General features: G+C 41.7%; 1 protein-coding gene across 2 annotated transcripts in view; it reads left to right on the forward strand.

The window, feature by feature from the left end:
• The window catches only part of LOC123760735 (mucin-2), a 36,417-nt gene extending 19,132 nt beyond the window's left edge, over positions 1–17,285 (forward strand). The window contains exons 7-12 of one of the 2 annotated variants that reach the window (XM_069328327.1): positions 795–870; positions 4,987–5,036; positions 6,829–6,898; positions 9,114–9,174; positions 13,124–13,418; positions 13,699–17,285. In XM_069328327.1, coding sequence (XP_069184428.1) covers positions 795–870; positions 4,987–5,036; positions 6,829–6,898; positions 9,114–9,174; positions 13,124–13,378 — 512 coding nt within the window. In that variant the 3' untranslated portion in view covers positions 13,379–13,418; positions 13,699–17,285. The remainder of the gene's footprint in view (positions 1–794; positions 871–4,986; positions 5,037–6,828; positions 6,899–9,113; positions 9,175–13,123; positions 13,419–13,698) is intronic. The other variant, XM_069328328.1, reaches the window with a different exon arrangement.
• Positions 17,286–21,558: the final 4,273 nt, after the last annotated feature.

Below are 21,558 nucleotides of genomic sequence, written 5' to 3' on the forward strand. Positions count from 1 at the left end.
TCACTGATGCTGTGACATTCCGTGCCTGGATGTAAGGCAGTTGATAAAACGTCACAATACAACTTGGTTGACTGGAAGATTCACACCTCTCTGCCGCAGTGAACAGTGCAGTACGAATAGTGTCATAATTGTTTAGCAGAATATTGATAGATGGGAGACAAAGTATAGAAAGACTGTGAATATGTCTTACGTGACGTGACTTGTTACATTAAGCCATTCCATTAAGGAAACTGAAACGACTCTTAGCATTTGGCTTAAAACCACGTGAAACTTCTTGATAGCAGCTCCACTTGCCTTGAAAAACGATATGTTGTATAAAGGTCTTGTATTTGAATTTTAACTAATCCTGAGTATTATACTTTCTAAAAAGGAACTACAGACACACGACCCAATTCTCCACCAACATTCGCACTAGATATACTCGTTAGTTTGTTAATTTTCCCGGCTGAAAATACTGAAGTAGATGGAGTAACACACTGTATTCCACCTATTTAATGAAATGGTTCCATCGATCGTATCAGTGTTGATGTAGGAATTATCAAATATAAATTGAGAAAATGATTTCGGTATCGCTGTAGGTTCCGGGTGTTCAAGGGCTGATGCGTCGAACACCTTAATGATTTCCTATGATGCACAAAAGCCTAGAGCTGAGGTGATATTCATAAGGAATAACAGCTTCTAGCTCTCTAAGAAATATTTTCCGAATTAAAATGATAAACAATTGGGCTAACAGGCCTCCTGTCTCGGACAAAACTAATTAAATACTTCTGATGCAACTCTTTCCCCACCCTCAGAGGTCTGCGACTCTGGCTTCTGCTCCAAAGGTGGAGAGTGTAAAATGGACTACGATTTCTACACTCGCTCCTGCAGGTAAGTAAGTCTCTTGCCGTCATAGTGATGTGTCTTCTGGCAGGACTCATGACTAAGAAAAAGTGATGTTATCACAGGAGTTGAATTTTATTATTAAAATTTTAAATATAGTTATCTTCGTATAGTCCTTACTTTTCACCAGTTTGCCAGTCCAGTTTCTCTTTATGAGTCCAGTCATATTTCTTAATATATCATACTTTTTCCTCACGTAACATCACATACTTGTCTAGTTGTCTTTATATGGTACTAGTCTTAGAAGTGGGTCTTTGTAAAGCATTACCGCCTTTGTATCTCAGTGACATTACAGTCTGTTTACTAACCCCTCATCTTCCCAGAATTTACCTCTTCGAGAAAGCAGGAATTTCATGTTTAGATCTGTTGTGAAATTACACTTTCGTTTTTGGTATTTTTTTAATGTAATAAAATAAAACATTAAAAAACAGAGTTCTTGAGCTCTGTACTTTATATTTTAAATATAAAACACAGAGCTCTATACGGTCTGAGGAAAGCATCGAAATTCCAGAAAACCTTGCACTATAAAAATGTGATCACATTTGTTCTTGACGCAAACACCAATAAAGCGAACCAAACGAGTCGGGCATCAGTCAACCTTGCTCTTCTTGTGATCAATAAATCACTCTTTTTTTAGAATAATCATCTCTTGTACTGGGAAAAATAATAATGCAAAATTTCTGACATTTTTAAGACAGAAAAAATCCTCCCGAACAACAATTTAATGACCAAAAAAGTAGGATGTAGTAGGAAAGTAGAAAATACGAATGAATTGCAACCCAATAGTCTACTGGTGGGACTCTTGATGGCTTCTTGTCTTCGGGAATGGCAACAATTCCTCTCTCATACCTGCCTGTTAGGTTAACTTTGGCACCTCTGAAGCAGAAACTAATTTAGTTGATTAACGACACCTTACAAGTGGTGCCTACTGGCTGCCACCCTCGACCTTGTGTAGTTACCAATCTATTTTGTCGGGACTGTTTGATGGGGAGAATTACTTAGGACTTGAACTTCACTAAATTGGAGAAAGTTCAGAGGTTTGCCACCAGACTAGTGCCCGAACTGAGGGACATGAGCTATGAGATGAGACTAAGGGAACTAAATCTCACGTCGCTGGAACACAGATGAGTCAGGGGGAGACATGATCACCACACACAAGATTCTCAAAGGAATTGATAGGGTAGACAGACAGTTTATTCAACACAAGGGGACACGAACTAGGGGACACAGGTGGAAACTGAGTACCCAAATGAGCTATACACTATAAATTTTGTTTTAGTATCAGAATACTTAATAAGTTGAATGAATTGGGAAGTGATGTGGTGGAGGCAGATTCCATACACAGTTTCAAGTGTAGATATGATAGAGCCCAGTAGGCCCAGGAACCTGTACACCAGTTGATTGACAATTGAGAGGCGGGACCAAAAAGTCGAAGTTCAACCCCCGCAAGCACAACTAGGTGAGCACACACACACACACACACACACACACACACACACACACACACACACACACACACACACACACACACACACACACACACACACACACACACACACACACACTCGAACTGTAGGGAAGCAATCATTTCATTTCGCCCTGCCTCCGTATTCCCTCAAATTCTTGACAGGGATGAATTTATCTGTCTTAAATATTTACTGTTAACAACCGCCTTCTGTTAATAATGACTATATGAAGAATTCGTTGAAGACTGTCACAGGAGTAAGAGGTTAAAAAAACTAGGGTATACTGTATAATTTGACGAGACTGACTTGACAAGCACTTCGTGACATTAATATACTTCGTGGACTATTATCATTAAGATCCACGGGATGTATTTTATTTAGGATTCATTTTCAATCGTAAAGGCTATTATGTGAATACTCATTCTTTTAATCTCAGATGTCATTCGAGAAAGGTCGTGTGTGTTAAGAGCGACCTGTTCATCCAAGCGTCCCACAGCGGGGGTGTTCACACATGTATGATTACCCATCTTAGAATAGACATGTCTAAATATAAATTTAATACTTGCGTAAGTCCAGAATAAAAAAAACGATCATGAATCTTATTGGAAGGTTTTCCAGATAATTTTGATCGTCCAACAGGTGCCTGACTCTTTAGAGTTATCTCATTATCATACTTATCTCAGTAGACCTCTGGAATGAAGTACTCAAGACCTATGTTCTCTCTCTCATTACTTCCCCAACCACGTGGACTGGACGGTAGAGCGACCGTCTCGCTTCATGCAGGTCGGCATTCAATCCCCGAATATCTAAGTGGTTCGGCACCATTCCCTCCTTCCGTCCCACCCTAAATCATTATATTCACCCCCTTCCAAATGCTATATAGTCTAATGTCTTGGCGCTTATTTCTGATAGTTCCCTTCCCTTCTCCCATTACCTCACCGGAGCCCTGGTCTCAAGGACCCCGAGCCTGTGTTATCTCTCTCTCATTATCTCACTTTTTTGTTTATCTAAGATTAGGGTTCATAAGGGCTATCAAATGACATATTTAGTGAAACTACAAGTAAAAGCTGTTATCGTACTTCAGCTCATCTGTAGCCTGCTCCTAGAAACTCATTCATTTTTGAGAATATACATACAAACTATCACACAAGGAACACTCATAAATGAACTAGCTCCCTATCATATAAGGAACCTGGTGAAACTTCTCTTACTGGACCCCTGGCCTCAAGTACCTGTGGCTGTGTTCTCTCTCTCTCTCTCTCTCTCTCTCTCTCTCTCTCTCTCTCTCTCTCTCTCTCTCTCTCTCTCTCTCTCTCTCTCTCTCTCTCTCTCTCTCTCTCTCTCATGGCCTCACTTCTCTCACTAAACCCCTGACCTTAAGTACTCTACGGCTGTGTTCTCTCTCAAAACATTGCTATGGCAGGCCAACACTCTCACCCCAACACTTGAAAACCTAAGAACTATAATCTGCTAACAGATTATGACACTGACATTTGCGTCCGAGTTGTAACGTCCGCCACAAACGATCTTGAACAACATAATCATAGTCTCTCAGTTGTCGAATAAAGTGGTCTAACAGTTCAGTAACTTGCAGTCGTCGCCATGCAGTCATTCATGATGGTTTTAAGAGTCTGAGGAAGGTCTCAGGGGCGCTTAAGGGTAACATCCAGTCATCACCGCTGGCTTCAGTGACGTCGACGGCACCATTTTGGAATATGATCCGTCGACCTCAATATGTTCGAATATAACAATGACTTCGGGACTATATTCGACCATGTTGCTGTCGACGTCACTGAGAGCGGTGGTGGTGACAGAATTCAAGTGTCCCAAAGGCCTGCCTTTGAATGTCAAAAGCATTGTTAATGACTAACATAGATACTGACAGTTCAAATGATTGCGAGTTATCAATCTGCTAGGCCACATAACATAATAACCTTAAAGATGAATATAAGGAAAGTAATGGCAATAATAGCCTTAAGAGTAAGCCATTCAACTACACTAACCATGTACCGAACTGCCGTCTGTAACAATAATAGTGAGGAAATCTACCAGGGCTGTGAGGTGGTGCGAACCTACGGCATTGTCAGCCGCAATGTCTTGGTCTGATAAGTCTTGACCCACTAACCATGTACCGTACTGTCGTCTGTAACAATAATAGTCTTGACTCACTAACCATGTACCGTACTGTCGTCTGTAACAATAATAGTCTTGACTCACTAACCATGTACCGTATTGTCGTCTGTAACAATAATAGTCTTGACTCACTAACCATGTACCGTACTGTCGTCTGTAACAATAATAAGTCTTGACCCACTAACCATGTACCGTACTGTCGTCTGTAACAATAATAAGTCTTGACTCACTAACCATGTACCGTATTGTCGTCTGTAACAATAATAAGTCTTGACTCACTAACCATGTACCGTATTGTCGTCTGTAACAATAATAAGTCTTGACTCACTAACCATGTACCGTACTGTCGTCTGTAACAATAATAAGTCTTGTCTCACTAACCATGTACCGTACTGTCGTCTGTAACAATAATAAGTCTTGACTCACTAACCATGTACCGTACTGTCGTCTGTAACAATAATAGTCTTGAACCACTAACCATGTACCGTACTGTCTACTTCTACAGCTGCCTCGACTGGTACTACAGTGGGGAGAAGTGCTCCACTGACCTGAGAAGTAAGTACCGTCCTCAGGTTCTCGTGTCTCACATCCCCTCCAACCTATCCTGGTGAGACTGTCCTTGCCCTGTCAAGTCTTTAAGATGGCTACCATGCGCTAGCACTGTTTAAGCATCTTATTGCGTTGTCAACATCATATTGCGTTATTAACTTTATACATCTGATGACCGTTGGCACACACACACACACTGCCAGCCCCTTCGGCTGAATGGATAGAGCTTGGGGTAGTAGCCCTAATGGCCTGGGTTCGATTCCCGGAAACAAATTGGCAGAGTTTCAGTCACCCTGATGTTCCTGTTCATCTAGCAATAAATAGGTACCTGGGAGTTAGACAGCTGCTATGGATTGCTTCCTGGGGATATGTGTGTGTGTGTGTGTGTGTGTGTGTGTGTGTGTGTGTGTGTGTGTGTGTGTGTGTGTGTGTGTGTGTGTGTGTGTGTGTGTGTGTGTGTATTCACCTAGTTGTGTTTGCGGGGGTTGAGCTTTGCTCTTTCGGCCCGCCTCTCAACTGTCTATCAACTGTTTACTATTTTTTTTTTCACCACACACCACATACACACCCCAGGAAACAGCCCGTGACAGCTGACTAACTCCCAGGTACCTATTTACTGCTAGGTAACAGGGGGCATTCAGGGTGAAAGAAACTTTGCCCATTTGTTTCTGCCTGGTGCGGGAATCGAACCCGCGCCACAGAATTACGAGTGGATATCCACCTGGCTACGGTGGTGGTGGCTTGGCTATCCACCAGGCTACGAGGCCTGGTGGATAGTGTTGTTGTTAAGGCCCCCTACGAGACCTGTGTGTGTGTACTCACCTAATTGGGTGAGTACACACACACAGGTCTCGTAGGGGGTATGTATGTGTGTGTGTGTGTGTGTGTGTGTGTGTGTGTGTGTGTGTGTGTGTGAGAAATATATGTAATGTATATGAAAGACGGTTAGAGCTATATAGGCGGAGTCTCTGCTAACAGCGGGATCCTGGGGGCCCAAGTAGTAAATACAAGCACACGTGCACAAGGCACACATCCACACGTGCACAAGGCACACAAGCACACGTGCACAAGGCACACATACACAATAGCCAGCCCAGCCTCCAGTTTAGATAGTGCTTACAGTAACCATGTGGTCCATCCTACATATACTGAGGTAGTGATCAATTAGATAGTAGAATTTGGTATTTACTGACTTTGGAAAATCCGGAAAATCCGGATTTGTGTTCCTAATAAAACCTAACCTAACCATCCTAGGCCTTATATACGCTGAGACCTAATATAGTACATATATCTCCTATACTAGGTCTAGGAATATTTAAGTTTGCCTTTTTAGGTATAAAGTGAATAGTACCAAATTCTACTATCCAATTGTCCATTACATATGTATATGTAATGGACATATATATATACATATGCATAGTCCACATAGTTACAAAAATGAATATCTAAACAGAAGGATGGGTTGCTATAGCACACGTGAATAGACCTAACCACACATATACGCTACACACGTCAGTCACGCAGAAAACACACAAATACACAATAAAATCATACCTACCCACACACACAAACGCAAACGCACCATGCATAATCCTTCACACAACAGCTCACATGAACACAACCACTCACCCAAAACTACGAATCCTTGAATTAAAAATTAAAATGTCGAAAATAAGAACATGGGAATTCTGGAATATTTAGAATAACATATATTTCACTCGACTGGACATCATATTTTATTATTAAAATATTTAATTATATTTTAAACGATTCTTTTAATTCTCATCTTTTTTTCCAGTCATAATCGGGTCAGTGGTGAGCGTGGTGGTGGTGGCCGGGGCGCTGCTGGCTACTCTCTTCTACACCAGGTAACTATACAACGATCACACCAAGCACAAAATCACCATAAACGCTTCCGCTCCGTCAGGATTCGAACCTGGACGGATAGGGGTCACCGAACCGGCAACCCAATACCACTCTACCATCCCTTGCCAACAAGTGGTGCATGGTCCTGGGGCTCACATGGTTCCACACGACCTCCACCACCAACCTATCACCCAGCAACACTCGTGGTGCATCTTGGGTGAAAGTGTTAACACACTCACCTGGCGTTTCGCGAGCGCTTTGGCCTGGGTTCGTATCCTGGCCGGGGAAGATTTACTGAGCACCAATCCTTATCTGTAGCCTCTGTTCACCCAGCAGTGAATGGGTACCTAATTGTTAAAACTATTTGGCGGGTCGTATTCCGGGGAAAATTAACATTAAGGACTTGCCCGAAACGCTATGCGTGCTAGTGGCTGTACAAGAATGTAAAAACTCAGGTACATATAAATACAATACATACATATATATATATACATATATATATATATGTCGTACCTAGTAGCCAGAACGCACTTCTCAGACTACTATGCAAGGCCCGATTTGCCTAATAAGCCAAGTTTTCCTGAATTCATATATTTTCTCAAATTTTTTTCTTATGAAATGATAAAGCTACCCATTTCATTATGTATGAGGTCAATTTTTTTTATTGGAGTTAAAATTAACGTAGATATATGACCGAACCTAACCAACCCTTCCTAACCTAACCTAACCTATCTTTATAGGTTAGGTTAGGTTAGGTAGCCGAAAAAGTTAGGTTAGGTTAGGTTAGGTAGGTTAGGTAGTCAAAAAATAATTCATTCATGAAAACTTGGCTTATTAGACAAATCAGGCCTTGCATAGTAGGCTGAGAAGTGCGTTCTGGCTACTAGGTACGACATATATATATATATATATATATATATATATATATATATATATATATATATATATATATATGTCGTACCTAGTAGCCAGAACGCACTTTTCAGCCTACTATGCAAGGCCCAATTTGCCTAATAAGCCAAGTTTTCATGAATTAATTGTTTTTCGACTACCTAACCTACCTAACCTAACCTAACCTAACTTTTTCGGCTACCTAACCTAACCTAACCTATAAAGATAGGTTAGGTTAGGTTAGGTAGGGTTGGTTAGGTTCGGTCATATATCTACGTTAATTTTAACTCCAATAAAAAAAAATTGACCTCATACATAATGAAATGGGCAGCTTTATTATTTCATAAGAAAAAAATTAAAGAAAATATAATAATTCAGGAAAACTTGGCTTATTAGGCAAATCGGGCCTTGCATAGTAGGCCGAGAAGTGCGTTCTGGCTACTAGGTACGACATATATATATATATATATATATATATATATATATATATATATATATATATATATATATATATATATATATATGTCGTACCTAGTAGCCAGAACGCACTTATCAGCCTAATATGCAAGGCCCGATTTGCCTAATAAGCCAAGTTTTCATGAATTAATGTTTTTTCGACAACCTAACCTACCTAACCTAACCTAACCTAACTTTTTCGGCTACCTAACCGAACCTAACCTATGGAGATAGCTTAGGTTAGGTTAGGTAGGGTTGGTTAGGTTTGGTCATATATCTATGTTAATTTTAACTCCAATAAAAAAAAATTGACCTCATATATAATGAAATGGGTAGTTTTATCATTTCATAAGAAAAAAATTTGAGAAAATATATTAATTCATGAAAACTTGACTAATTAGGCAAATCGGGCCTTGCATAGTAGGCTGAGAAGTGCGTTCTGGCTACTAGGTACGACATATATATATATACCATAATATATTTATTTACCAATGTGTTTTACTCATCTTATACAGCCAAATGTTCTACTCACACCCGAGTGTTCCACTGACACACTCAAGTGTTCCACTGACACACCCGAGTGTTCCACTGACACTCAAGTGTTCCACTGACACACCCGAGTGTTCCACTGACACACTCAAGTGTTCTACTGACACACCCGAGTGTTCCACTGACACACCCGAGTGTTCCACTGACACACCCAAGTGTTCCACTGACACACCCAAGTGTTCCACTGACACACCCGAGTGTTCCACTGACACACCCGAGTGTTCCACTGACACACCCGAGTGTTCCACTGACACACCCAAGTGTTCCACTGTCACACCCAAGTGTTCCACTGTAAACTCTGTACTGTTGCCCTTTCCACAGATGGTCCAGAAGAAGACGCCGCGAGGATGCCCAGAGTTCCACCGACCCTCTTTCTTCCAGGGTGAGTGACCGGTGTTCCCCTTGTGACCGGTGTTCCCCTTGTGACCGGTGTTCCCCTTGTGACCGGTGTTCCCCTTGTGACCGGTGTTACCCTTGTGACCGGTGTTCCCCTTGTGACCGGTGTTCCCCTTGTGACCGGTGTTACCCTTGTGACCGGTGTTATCCTTGTGACCGGTGTTACCCTTGTGACCGGTGTTCCCCTTGTGACCAGTGTTCCCCTTGTGACCGGTGTTACCCTTGTGACCGGTGTTATCCTTGTGACCGGTGTTCCCCTTGTGACCGGTGTTCCCCTTGTGACCGGTGTTCCCCTTGTGACCGGTGTTCCCCTTGTGACCGGTGTTCCCCGATCACAAGAAAGTATTATCTGTTAGAACATATACCAGTTTAACAAATAAGAATTAGGAAGCGTAAATTACAGTGGTGTCTGGACCTTACACACACACACACACACACACACACACACACACACACACACACACACACACACACACACACACACACACACACACACACACACACACACAGACCTGGGAGTGGATGTGACACCTAATCTAACTCCTGAGGCACATATAAATAGGATAACGACAGCAGCGTACTCTACACTGGCGAAAATTAGAACTTCATTCAGAAACCTAAATGAGGAAGCTTTTAGGGCGCTTTACACTGCCTACGTGAGACCCGTCTTAGAGTATGCCGCGCCATCATGGAGCCCCCACCTGAAGAAACACATAAAGAAACTGGAGAAGGTTCAGAGGTTTGCGACGAGGCTTGTCCCAGAGCTACGAGGGATGGGATATGAAGAGCGGCTGAAGGAACTGAACCTTACGACACTAGAGAAAAGAAGGGAGAGAGGAGATATGATAGGGACATATAAAATACTCAGGGGAATTGACAAAGTGGAAATAGATCAAATGTTCACACGTAATAATAACAGAACGAGGGGACATGGGTGGAAACTGGAAACTCAGATGAGTCACAGAGATGTTAGGAAGTTTTCTTTTAGCGTGAGAGTAGTAGAAAAATGGAATGCACTTGGGGAACAGGTTGTGGAAGCAAATACTATTCATACTTTTAAAACTAGGTATGATAGGGAAATGGGACAGGAGTCATTGCTGTAAACAACCGATTGCTAGAAAGGCGGGATCCAAGAGTCAATGCTCGATCCTGCAAGCACATATAGGTGAGTACATATAGGTGAGTGCACACACACACACACACACACACACACACACACACACACACACACACACACACACACACACACACACACACACACACACACACACTGTATCTGGGTCCGTATCTTCTTAAAAAAATGATCGATTCGATAAGGAACAGGTGATAGTGATTCATATAATCAGCCGCAATACTTCCTCTCTTCTTTACTCCATGTTAATCGCTATCTGCCAAGTGCGTTGATAATGTAGGAGTGCCGTGTCAGGCGACGTGGTGTGTGCGTGTTGGCAGGTTTGGTGGTGTGTGTGCGTGTTGGCAGGTTTGGTGGCGTGTGTGCGTGTTGGCAGGTTTGGTGGTGTGTGTGCGTGTTGGCAGGTTTGGTGGCGTGTGTGCGTGTTGGCAGGTTTGGTGGCGTGTGTGCGTGTTGGCAGGTTTGGTGGCGTGTGTGCGTGTTGGCAGGTTTGGTGGCGTGTGTGTGTGTTGGCAGGTTTGGTGGCGTGTGTGCGTGTTGGCAGGTTTGGTGGTATGAGCGCAGGGAAACATGTCTGTAGCAGTCAGTTGACTGGGTGGAGTTAGCGAAGACTGTAAAAATCCAAAAGGCCTTGAGAACCCAGATAATGTATGACATCACAGTTAACGTTATCAGGGTGTGCACGTGTGTGAAGTTCAGCTGATAATATTGATTTAAAAATATGATTTTCATTTGATTATAATTTTATCATTTGTCACACAAGTGATATCCTCACTTGACCTCGTACATAATGAAATGGGTAGCTTTATCATTTCATAAGAAAAAAATAGAGAAAATATATTAATTCAGGAAAACTTGGCTTATTATATCCTTATGAGGATATCACACAAGTGATATCCTCACTTGTGTGACAAGTGATAGATGGCGGGGGGGGGGGGGTGAAGTTGCTGGAAGTGCATATGATTGTTATTATGGTGGTGGTGGTGGTGGTGGTGGTGATGGTGGTGGTGGTGATGGTGGTGGTGGTGATGGTGGTGGTGGTGGTGATGGTGGTGATGGTGGTGGTGGTGGTGATGGTGATGGTGGTGGTGGTGATGGTGGTGGTGGTGGTGATGGTGGTGGTGGTGGTGGTGGTGGTGATGGTGGTGGTGGTGGTGGTGATGGTGGTGGTGATGGTGGTGGTGGTGGTGGTGATGGTGGTGGTGGTGGTGATGGTGGTGATGGTGGTGGTGGTGGTGGTGGTGGTGGTGGTGGTGGTGGTGGTGGTGGTGGTGATGGTGGTGATGGTGGTGGTGGTGGTGGTGGTGGTGGTGGTGATGGTGGTGGTGGTGGTGGTGGTGGTGGTGGTGGTGATGGTGGTGGTGGTGGTGGTGGTGGTGGTGGTGGTGGTGGTGGTGGTGGTGATGGTGGTGGTGGTGGTGGTGGTGGTGGTGGTGGTGGTGGTGGTGATGGTGGTGGTGGTGGTGGTGGTGGTGGTGGTGGTGGTGGTGATGGTGGTGGTGGTGGTGGTGGTGGTGGTGATGGTGGTGGTGGTGGTGGTGGTGGTGGTGGTGGTGGTTGTGGTTGTGGTTGTGGTGGTGGTGGTGGTGGTGGTGGTGGTGGTGGTGATGGTGGTGGTGGTGGTGGTGGCGATGGTGATGGTGGTGGTGATGGTGGTGGTGGTTGTGGTGGTGGTGGTGGTGGTGGTGGTGATGGTGGTGGTGGTGTTGATGGTGGTGTTGATGGTGGTGGTGGTGGTGGTGGTGGTGGTAGTGGTGGTTGTGGTGGTGGTGGTGGTGGTGGTGATGGTGGTGGTGGTGGTGGTGGTGGTGGTAGTGATGGTGGTGGTGGTGGCGGTTGTGGTGGTGGTGGTGGTTGTGGTGGTGGTTGTGGTGGTGGTGGTGGTGGTGGTGATGGTGGTGGTGGTGGTGATGGTGGTGGTGATGGTGATGGTGGTGGTGATGGTGGTGGTGGTGGTGGTGGTGGTGGTGGTGGTGGTGGTGGTGGTGGTGGTGATGGTGGTGGTGGTGGTGATGGTTGTGGTGGTGGTGATGGTGGTGATGGTTGTGGTGGTGGTGATGGTGGTGGTGGTGGTGGTGATGGTGGTGGTGGTGGTGGTGGTGGTGGTGATGGTGGTGGTGGTGGTGGTGGTGATGGTGATGGTGGTGGTGGTGGTGGTGATGGTGGTGGTGGTAGTGGGGAATGGGGATAGGGATGGTGATGGTTGTGGTAGTAGTGGGGATGGGGATGGGGGGTGATGATAGTTGTAGTGGTGATGTGGTAGTAACGATGGTGATTGTGGTAGTAGGGATGATGGTGGTAGTGGTAAACGGTGAAAAAGATTGTGGTGGTGATAGCTGTGGTGATGATAGTGGTAGTCGAGATGGTGGTAGTGGAAGTAGCGGTGGTATGATCTCTTGGTTTAGATCTATTGGTTTAATTCTCTTTGTTTAGGTCTGTTTTAAGTCAACGATCCAACATTATTTTCCTGTTCAGATACGTTTGACAATTCTCGTATCTTCGTCTCTGTGAAAGTTTTTCAGACTTTTAAACTAGAATAGTTACTCTGAAGCAACTGAGGCCCCAGCCTACGGGAAGTTGGTGTAGGCCTACACAAGGATCTCGCATAATAGGCCTGATAGTATTCTATACAAAATTATCTAATTACGAGACGCGAAAAAGCTATCTCTAATCTCACCTCCCCGTTTAGTCAAATTGAATTTAGGGCAGTTTTAAGTCTTAAATAATCAGTGTCTCCGTAGTAATCATGTAAATTGTAATGTTAGACACATCTGTGATTGATGCTTCCTGTATCTCGCACCAGCAGGAGGGTCAGCACAACGAGGGCTACTCCACCCTCCCTAGGAATGCTGAGGTGACGCAGGAAAGCGGCGACGACGGAGGCGAGAGAACGACGAGTGACGTCCCCGTCGTCATCCCCCGCATCGTCCTGGGCCGCCCACCAGTACGGGAATTGCTACGCGACCCAGACATTTGGTTAACTGAAGCCGGAAGGAACCCGGGTCACCAAGACTGGTATATAAGCCAGAATATTCCTCGGCCTTATCTCAGCTTGTAGCGAGAGCACCGTGCGGGGAGCGGGACCTTCACTCATGGTGGTGAGTTGCCCTTTAAGGTACCGCTCAGGAAGTCTTCCATATTTGGCTAAATTAGGTAAACTTTCTGCAGGACTCGTCCTCAGATGCGCACATATTGTAAACTCTTAGGTAACCTGAATATATCATCTCTCTCCTCTCCCGATAGTAACATAAATTTGAACTTATTTACATCTATTACTCTTAATATATTATTATTAATATATCTTACTACTTTTTCTAACACAATAATTATTTCATATTTGAACATTTGATGATTTATTTCGATAAAATTTATTTACAGATAAAATCCACTGAGGCCGTTACGTGTTGTTGAGATTGCCAGTGACTCGTCTTGAGGTTGTCTTCACTGCAGAGCATCATCGTGCTCCCCACACAACTCATCCTCTCCCCACACAACTCATCCTCTCCCCACACAACTCATCCTCTCCCCACACAACTCATCCTCTCCCCACACAACTCATCCTCTCCCCACACAACTCATCCTCTCCCCACACAACTCATCCTCTCCCCACACAACTCACTCATGGTTTTGGCCAGGTGGAGAGCGAGAGATCCCTCTAGTCTGACAGCCATGCATGGTGCAACCTGTCGTCCTAATAGAACGTCGTATTTTGACGTATACTCTACCTAAGGTCAAAAATCGTCGTACTAGAAAATGGTAGCGGCTCGTAAAATTGCCACACTGCCCCGTTTTCTGTTCTGGGTTCTCTGGTAGGTACTTTAGTATGATAGTTTCTTGACGTTGGAGAAACCTTAGGAGGACGGGCTGCATGATGAACCATGTGTGACCAAAGACCTCGCTGCCTAGCGAAGTGCTAGCGAATCACCCGTGGAAATATTTATTCTTAAACGAGTTGAGAAACATTTCCACAATACAATTATTAAACATTTTGCTCGTTGTGTCAAATTTAAGATACTTCGGTCCTTAGTGTACCTCCAGTAGTCCCATCGTTCCTAAGTCCAGACATTGTAAGTGTCATGATCATTCCTTTTGTCCGATACATAACCCAAACAAGTGTAAATAATATGTTGTTAGATACAGAGGGCGATCTTTATTCTTAAAAATGTTTGTTCACCCTGTGTATGTTGGGGTCACCCTGTGTATGTTGGGGTCACCCTGTGTATGCATATGTTGGGTCACTGTTTATGCATATGTTGGGTCACCCTGTGTATGCATATGTTGGGTCACCCTGTGTATGCATATGTTGGGTCACTGTTTATGCATATGTTGGGTCACCCTGTGTATGCATATGTTGGGTCACCCTGTTTATGCATATGTTGGGTCACCCTGTGTATGCATATGTTGGGGTCACCCTGTGTATGCATATGTTGGGTCACCCTGTGTATGCATATGTTGGGTCACCCTGTGTATGCATATGTTGGGGTCACCCTGTGTATGCATATGTTGGGTCACCCTGTGTATGCATATGTTGGGTCACCCTGTGTATGCATATGTTGGGTCACCCTGTGTATGCATATGTTGGGGTCACCCTGTGTATGCATATGTTGGGGTCACCCTGTGTATGCATATGTTGGGTCACCCTGTGTATGCATATGTTGGGTCACCCTGTGTATGCATATGTTGGGGTCACCCTGTGTATGCATATGTTGGGTCACCCTGTGTATGCATATGTTGGGTCACCCTGTGTATGCACATGTTGGGTCACCCTGTGTATGAATATGTTGGGTCACCCTGTGTATGCATATGTTGGGTCACCCTGTGTATGCATATGTTGGGTCACCCTGTGTATGCATATGTTGGGGTCACCCTGTGTATGCATATGTTGGGTCACCCTGTGTATGCATATGTTGGGTCACCCTGTGTATGCATATGTTGGGGTCACCCTGTATATGCATATGTTGGGTCACCCTGTGTATGCATATGTTGGGTCACCCTGTGTATGCATATGTTGGGTCACCCTGTGTATGCATATTTTGGGGTCACCCTGTGTATGCATATGTTGGGTCACCCTGTGTATGCATATGTTGGGGTCACCCTGTGTATGCATATGTTGGGTCACCCTGTGTATGCATATGTTGGGTCACCCTGTGTATGCATATGTTGGGTCACCCTGTGTATGCATATGTTGGGTCACCCTGTGTATGCATATGTTGGGTCACCCTGTGTATGCATATGTTGGGTCACCCTGTGTATGCAAATGGTGTCAAAAGCTTAAGGTACTATAAATGAACATCTACCTGGGCAATTTTGAACCTATGAAATAAAATTCTCATAATATTGGTGCACCAATTTAAAGATTTGTCTGAAGCGTTCTTCGTTTAATAGGTTCCGGTGTTGTACATATTGTACATAATCATTATTTGTCCATTGTATACACTTTTGAAGAACTTTTGTAACGTGAAACACTGAGCGAGAGTGTAAACGCCATACGTGGAGTACAGCAGCCTCTTGTTGTACAATTGTCTGCCGGTAGCTGCACGACTTTCGAGATTAATATGATTTTCGAAAGTTAGATAAAATTTTATTATTAAAAGATAAAAGATAGATTATTACTTAAACTGCTTTTTAAAGGCTTGAAACCTTGTTCAGATTTTGAAGGTACGCTTTACGAATTTTGATCAGTTCCCTATGTTGCAAAAACTCAATGTCTCTTTCTCTCACATCCTAAGTGTTGTACCTCTCACTATAGCTGCAAAGTGAATGAATAAGAGGAGTAGGGAGGATAGGGAGTAGGGAGGGACAGAAAGGGAGATATTCCACTAACACGTTACAGTTCACAGGTCCACAATAGCCATGAAAACTCATATTCTTTGGCTGTAAGGAAGCTTCCACATGGGTAGCAAATATATATTTTATGAAGGATGTCTCTTTCCCTCAAATCCCCTCCCCCCTTCCACCCTCCACGTCTCTCTCTCTCTCTCTCTCTCTCTCTCTCTCTCTCTCTCTCTCTCTCTCTCTCTCTCTCTCTCTCTCTCTCTCTCTCTCTCTCCCTCTCTCTCTCTCTCTCTCTTCATAAATGGCACTCATCATAACTAAGGAATTAGCGAGTTCATCTTGCCATGGAGATGAACTCTCTGCTCTGTACTTTCTATTCAACATGATTACTCTCCAGCCTAATACCTGTACAACGTACACAATATTACCGGCGGCATTTGTAAACTTGGGGAAACTGTTATTCGTTAGAAAGACGAGTAAGAGAAGGCAATTTATATGAATGGGTCAGATGTATATCATACTGTCTTGGTTGGCATTGTATAATGTGTGTATAATGAACACAATAATATTTTATAACAAATATGATACTTTATTTTCTTTTAAATGTTATTTTGTTCCGTGTATAAATAAACCAACAAAAGCATTAATATAATGACATGCTATTTTATGTTCAAACCAAGAAAATGTGAACCTCAATAAAAACCTAACGTGTATGAATACACACTGGCTTCCTGTCCCCCAACATAATGAATTATTATTATTTAGGATAAAAACCCCACACCTGTTTATTTGTGAAATTTATGTTAAGAATTTACACCAAGTCTTTTGCACTTTCCTGACTGCTTTATCAAGGTCTGAGTGTGTGGTCAGGACGAGGCTCACATCTCAACGTCTAATGACGTTGATTAGACATTGAGATGTAAGTCTGGTCCTAATCACACACTCAGACCTTGATAAAGCACTCAGGAAAGTGCAAAAATCTTGGTGTAAATTCCTCACATAAATTTCACAAATACTGTACTCAAGTGTTGGTTTTCATCCTGTTATTATGCCTGTGAGAAGACATTACTATTACTAATTATTATTATTATTATTATTATTATTATTATTATTATTATTATTATTATTATGTAAATATGTATGTGAATGTATATATGTGTACTTTTTTTAATTACACGAAAACACTAAAATTTTGTTTACATTTCCTTGTGGTTACTTTAATACGTTTAATTGAATCATGTTTTTTTGTGGATATTCCCGTAAATGAATATGTATATTTATATAGTCAATATTATTTATTTCATATATATTATATATACATATATATTATATATATATATATATATATATATATATATATATATATATATATATATATATATATATATATATATATATGTATTTATATATATAAATACCTTCTGAAGATGTATTTAATATACGAAAGTACTTAAGGAAATTTCCTGTTTCATTTTTCCTCCGTGGTCTGACATTGTCACATTCTTAATCACGTGTTTATTTTCGTGATATACACACATATATATATATATATATATATATATATATATATATATATATATATATATATATATATATATATATATATATATATATATATATATATATATATATATATATTATATATATCATTTTAGAACCGTATGACACGAGTAGGATTCGAAAGTGCATTACCAGGGCTCACCCTCTCGCATTCAGTCATTATTGTAATGATTTTTATTAGATGTTACGAACATAGTTTCTGATTCTAGACTTAACAACTGTAATGATTTTTAAATCACTTATAAATATGGCTTCTAAATGTAAGTTTTGAGTATACAGTATTCAATTACAGGTCTTACATGTTGTGTTATTATTATGACTCTCATGTAAATCATTTACAGTAAATTAGTGTTAACTAACCCAACTATAAATGCACAGTTAAGAAAAGTCTTTGAATTTGAATTTGTAGAATGAAATTACCAAAAACGTAAGGAAATTTAGTCGTAGGTGAATTAAATTGTGTGATAAAGGCGCTAGGGTGAAAGACACTGAAATAATTCAAAGGGCGCTGCTCTCCTCCACACAACCCATAAACCCACTTAAGAGCTATATACACCCACACAGCCTATACACCATCCACAGGGGCTCCAGACATCAAATGCACAACATCCACGAGGCCCTAAGACATCAAGGTCACTCAAACTGCAAATTTTCAAAATTAATCAACTTACTTGGCATGCGAGACACAACGGTATACTATGCATGGGGACCTACCTGTCAATGGTATATCTAGCCGACTCAGTACATTATCTGAGTCTCCACACAACACCCGAGATGGCTGGAGGCGTTGGCATACTGACGACCTACAATCATGTGAAATAAACCGCGAAATTCTAGAACGGATAAAACAATGGCTAAAACAAAGTTAAGGGCTGTCCTAAATGGAAATGACTATCTGGACATTTTTTGTGCGTGGAGTATACTACAAGGATCAATTTTGGGAGCAACTATTTTTTTAATATACCTCAAATACATAGATAATATAAATTTTGCAGATGACACAAAGATGTATGGTAAAGAGGGAAAGTTAAAATTATACTGAGGCCTTGAAAAGCAATCTACAAATGGTCCAAAGACTGGCAACTGCTTTGCAATATTAAAAGCTGCATGAAGTTACATATAGGTTATAGCAATACGCATCATGACAATACAAAATTTTCCATTGAAGCATGGAGACTTCACCATGAAGAGAACATACAATAACTGCTTTTGAAAAAGTTCAACGCAGAGACAAAAATCATCCCAGAACCAAGTTACCTCACATATCAGGAACGGTTGAGGGCCACAGAACTAACAACATTGCAAACCAGACATTACAAGGCGGATCTCATCCACTTTTAAATACTGAAGAAATTGGAATATGTAAATTCAGATCACTTGTTTAAAAGGTCCAGTATAACTAAGAAACGTCAACATATTCAAGCTCAACAAGCCACAATGTAAGACAAAAACTGGTGGAGATGCTGTGTCACCCATGAGGAAATAACCCCTTAAAATCGCTTATCTCGGGTAAGCACGGAAGACCGAGCTGATAAACAAGACCTCCGGATTAGCGAATGTTACAAACCGTCTCGATTCGCCAGCAAACTCCCATTTAAGTGGAAAAGTAGTGAGTTATATAATGTTAGGTATCGAGTTTATACTTTGGGAAATAGCCATAAGTAATTTATATAGTGGGGAGAGAGGGGAAGGAAAGTGTTAGGGAGGGGGAGAAAAGTGTTAGGGAGAGGGAGGAAAGTGTTAATAATGTATGCAAACTTTGAAGGGTGTGTTCTGTGAATACAAAAAATTTGTTTATCTAAAGCCTCTGAAAAAATATGATTCTATCTAAATCCTCCACAAAATAAAAATGATCTTGGTTCAGCAGTCTCAAACTAGATAAGCTAAAATTTCATTGTAATATTAGCTATTCCATAGATAATATATATTAATATTTATACTATGTAGTTCCATTTGTCTTCTTGTTAATACTAGTCTATCTACATACATACTCACAAAATAATAGGACTTGCCCGAAACGCTGCGCGTACTACTGGCTTTACAAGATTGTAAATACTATGCTATGTATTCTCACAAACCCAATGTACCTTCTTGTATATAAATAAATAAATAAATGAATAAATAATTGAATATTTCCGTCTAAGAGCCTACAGCACCGACTAAAGTCTGTAGGCCGTGAACAATAACCACTTGTTATTCAAAAATTATAGTACCAATAACAACTATGGATGGTAGTACAAGATATAGACTGTTCCACTAACAAGTCCATATTTTGGTACTACAAATTTTGTAGAGCCATAACCAAAATTTTCCTAGGCCTAATATTCACATATGTGCTTTGTGAATAATGTAGGATTATGGACTTGCCCGAAACGCTACGCGTACTTGTGATTGTACAAAAATGTGACAACTCTTGTATAAATAAATATATAAATAAAAATAAAAGTATGGGTCTTTATCCTTTCCTCTTCTATGTCATGCTGGTTTCGAATTTCAAAGGCAGAGGGTGGAAGACAATTCAGTAACATCTGTCTTTTTGCTGATGCTTTTACTTTGTAATCTGATTAAACATATTTAGTATACTACAATTTATCGTGTACATTGTCAGGGTGAGGGGGGGGGGGGGGGGAGGCAGAGGAGCTCACCCTTGCCCCGACGCCAACTGGGCACACGTGCATCTGGGCATCCGTCTCTGAGCGCCCATGTTGTACACTACTACTACTATTAGATACACTACCCTCTTTTGATGTTTGCTTTCTTGACAAATATATTCAACTTTGTCACAACTGTAGAACCTAAAAGTATTTCCCCCTTCTAACACTGAAATAATATTGGGGGATAACTTAGTGTAGTGGGATACTTGTTACCTGATGGTGATGTTACCCCTCTCACTGTCAGCTCCAGGTGTAGGCGTTGCAACCCGTTCTCGCAAATTTAATAAGTCAATATTGACTTATTAAATATGTGCATAGGTGACATACTTAACATAATAGATACCCTTAAAAAGATTCATAGAAAACACCGACCTTACCTAACCTACTTAGTATGTTAAGATAAGCATCTTATTGCTTCGTAATTACAATTATTACCTAACCTATAATAGGTATAGGTTAAGTAATAATTGTAATTACGAAGCAATAAGATGCTTATCTTAAGATACTAACAAGGTTAGGTAAGGTCGGTGTTTTCTATGAATCTTTTTAAGGGTATCTATTATGTTTAGTATATCACCTATGCACGTAGTTAATAAGTCAATATTGACTTTACGAATTTGCGAGAACGGGTTGCGGCAACACTCCCGGCTGGGCAGTACCCGCCGACACACCTTGACGTAACTTGTTCCCTTGGAGTTTAAACAGTGTTCTTCCCTTCTGATTCTGCGCTGTACTCATCTTACTACCTGGAAGTGGTCATCAGCATGTTAGCTGTGGCTGCACATTTTATCTAGAGGTTGAGAACAACAGATATAGGAGTCCTGGGGTACGACGATAGTCTTACAAAAGTGAAACAAAAATAAAAATTACAGGAGACCTGTTCACAACTATGCAATATACTTGCACGAGCCAGAGAATAATAAGGAAATGGGGACTCCATACGTCATTTTAAAAGTACATATAATTAACCAAAAACGGATGGAGATCATTACCCAAGTCAGTAAATAATTATATGTAGGTCCAGGAGATGGAGATCAATTCCCACATATACAGGCGGAGAAGAAACCAAGAGAAAGGGAGGGCACCATGACTCTCTTAGTCTTTCGACACTCATACATATGTTCACCACCTCAATGATCCTTGAATCAATTGTTAAGACTCGGGGAGGACGATCTGACAATGAATTAAATCAGGCAATGAAACCAAGGGGATGGTATACCGCTGATGGACACGCCATAATATTTAGTGC

The sequence above is a fragment of the Procambarus clarkii genome, chromosome 21 (genome assembly GCF_040958095.1).
Source record: "Procambarus clarkii isolate CNS0578487 chromosome 21, FALCON_Pclarkii_2.0, whole genome shotgun sequence".
Classification (NCBI taxonomy): Eukaryota; Metazoa; Arthropoda; class Malacostraca; order Decapoda; family Cambaridae; genus Procambarus; species Procambarus clarkii.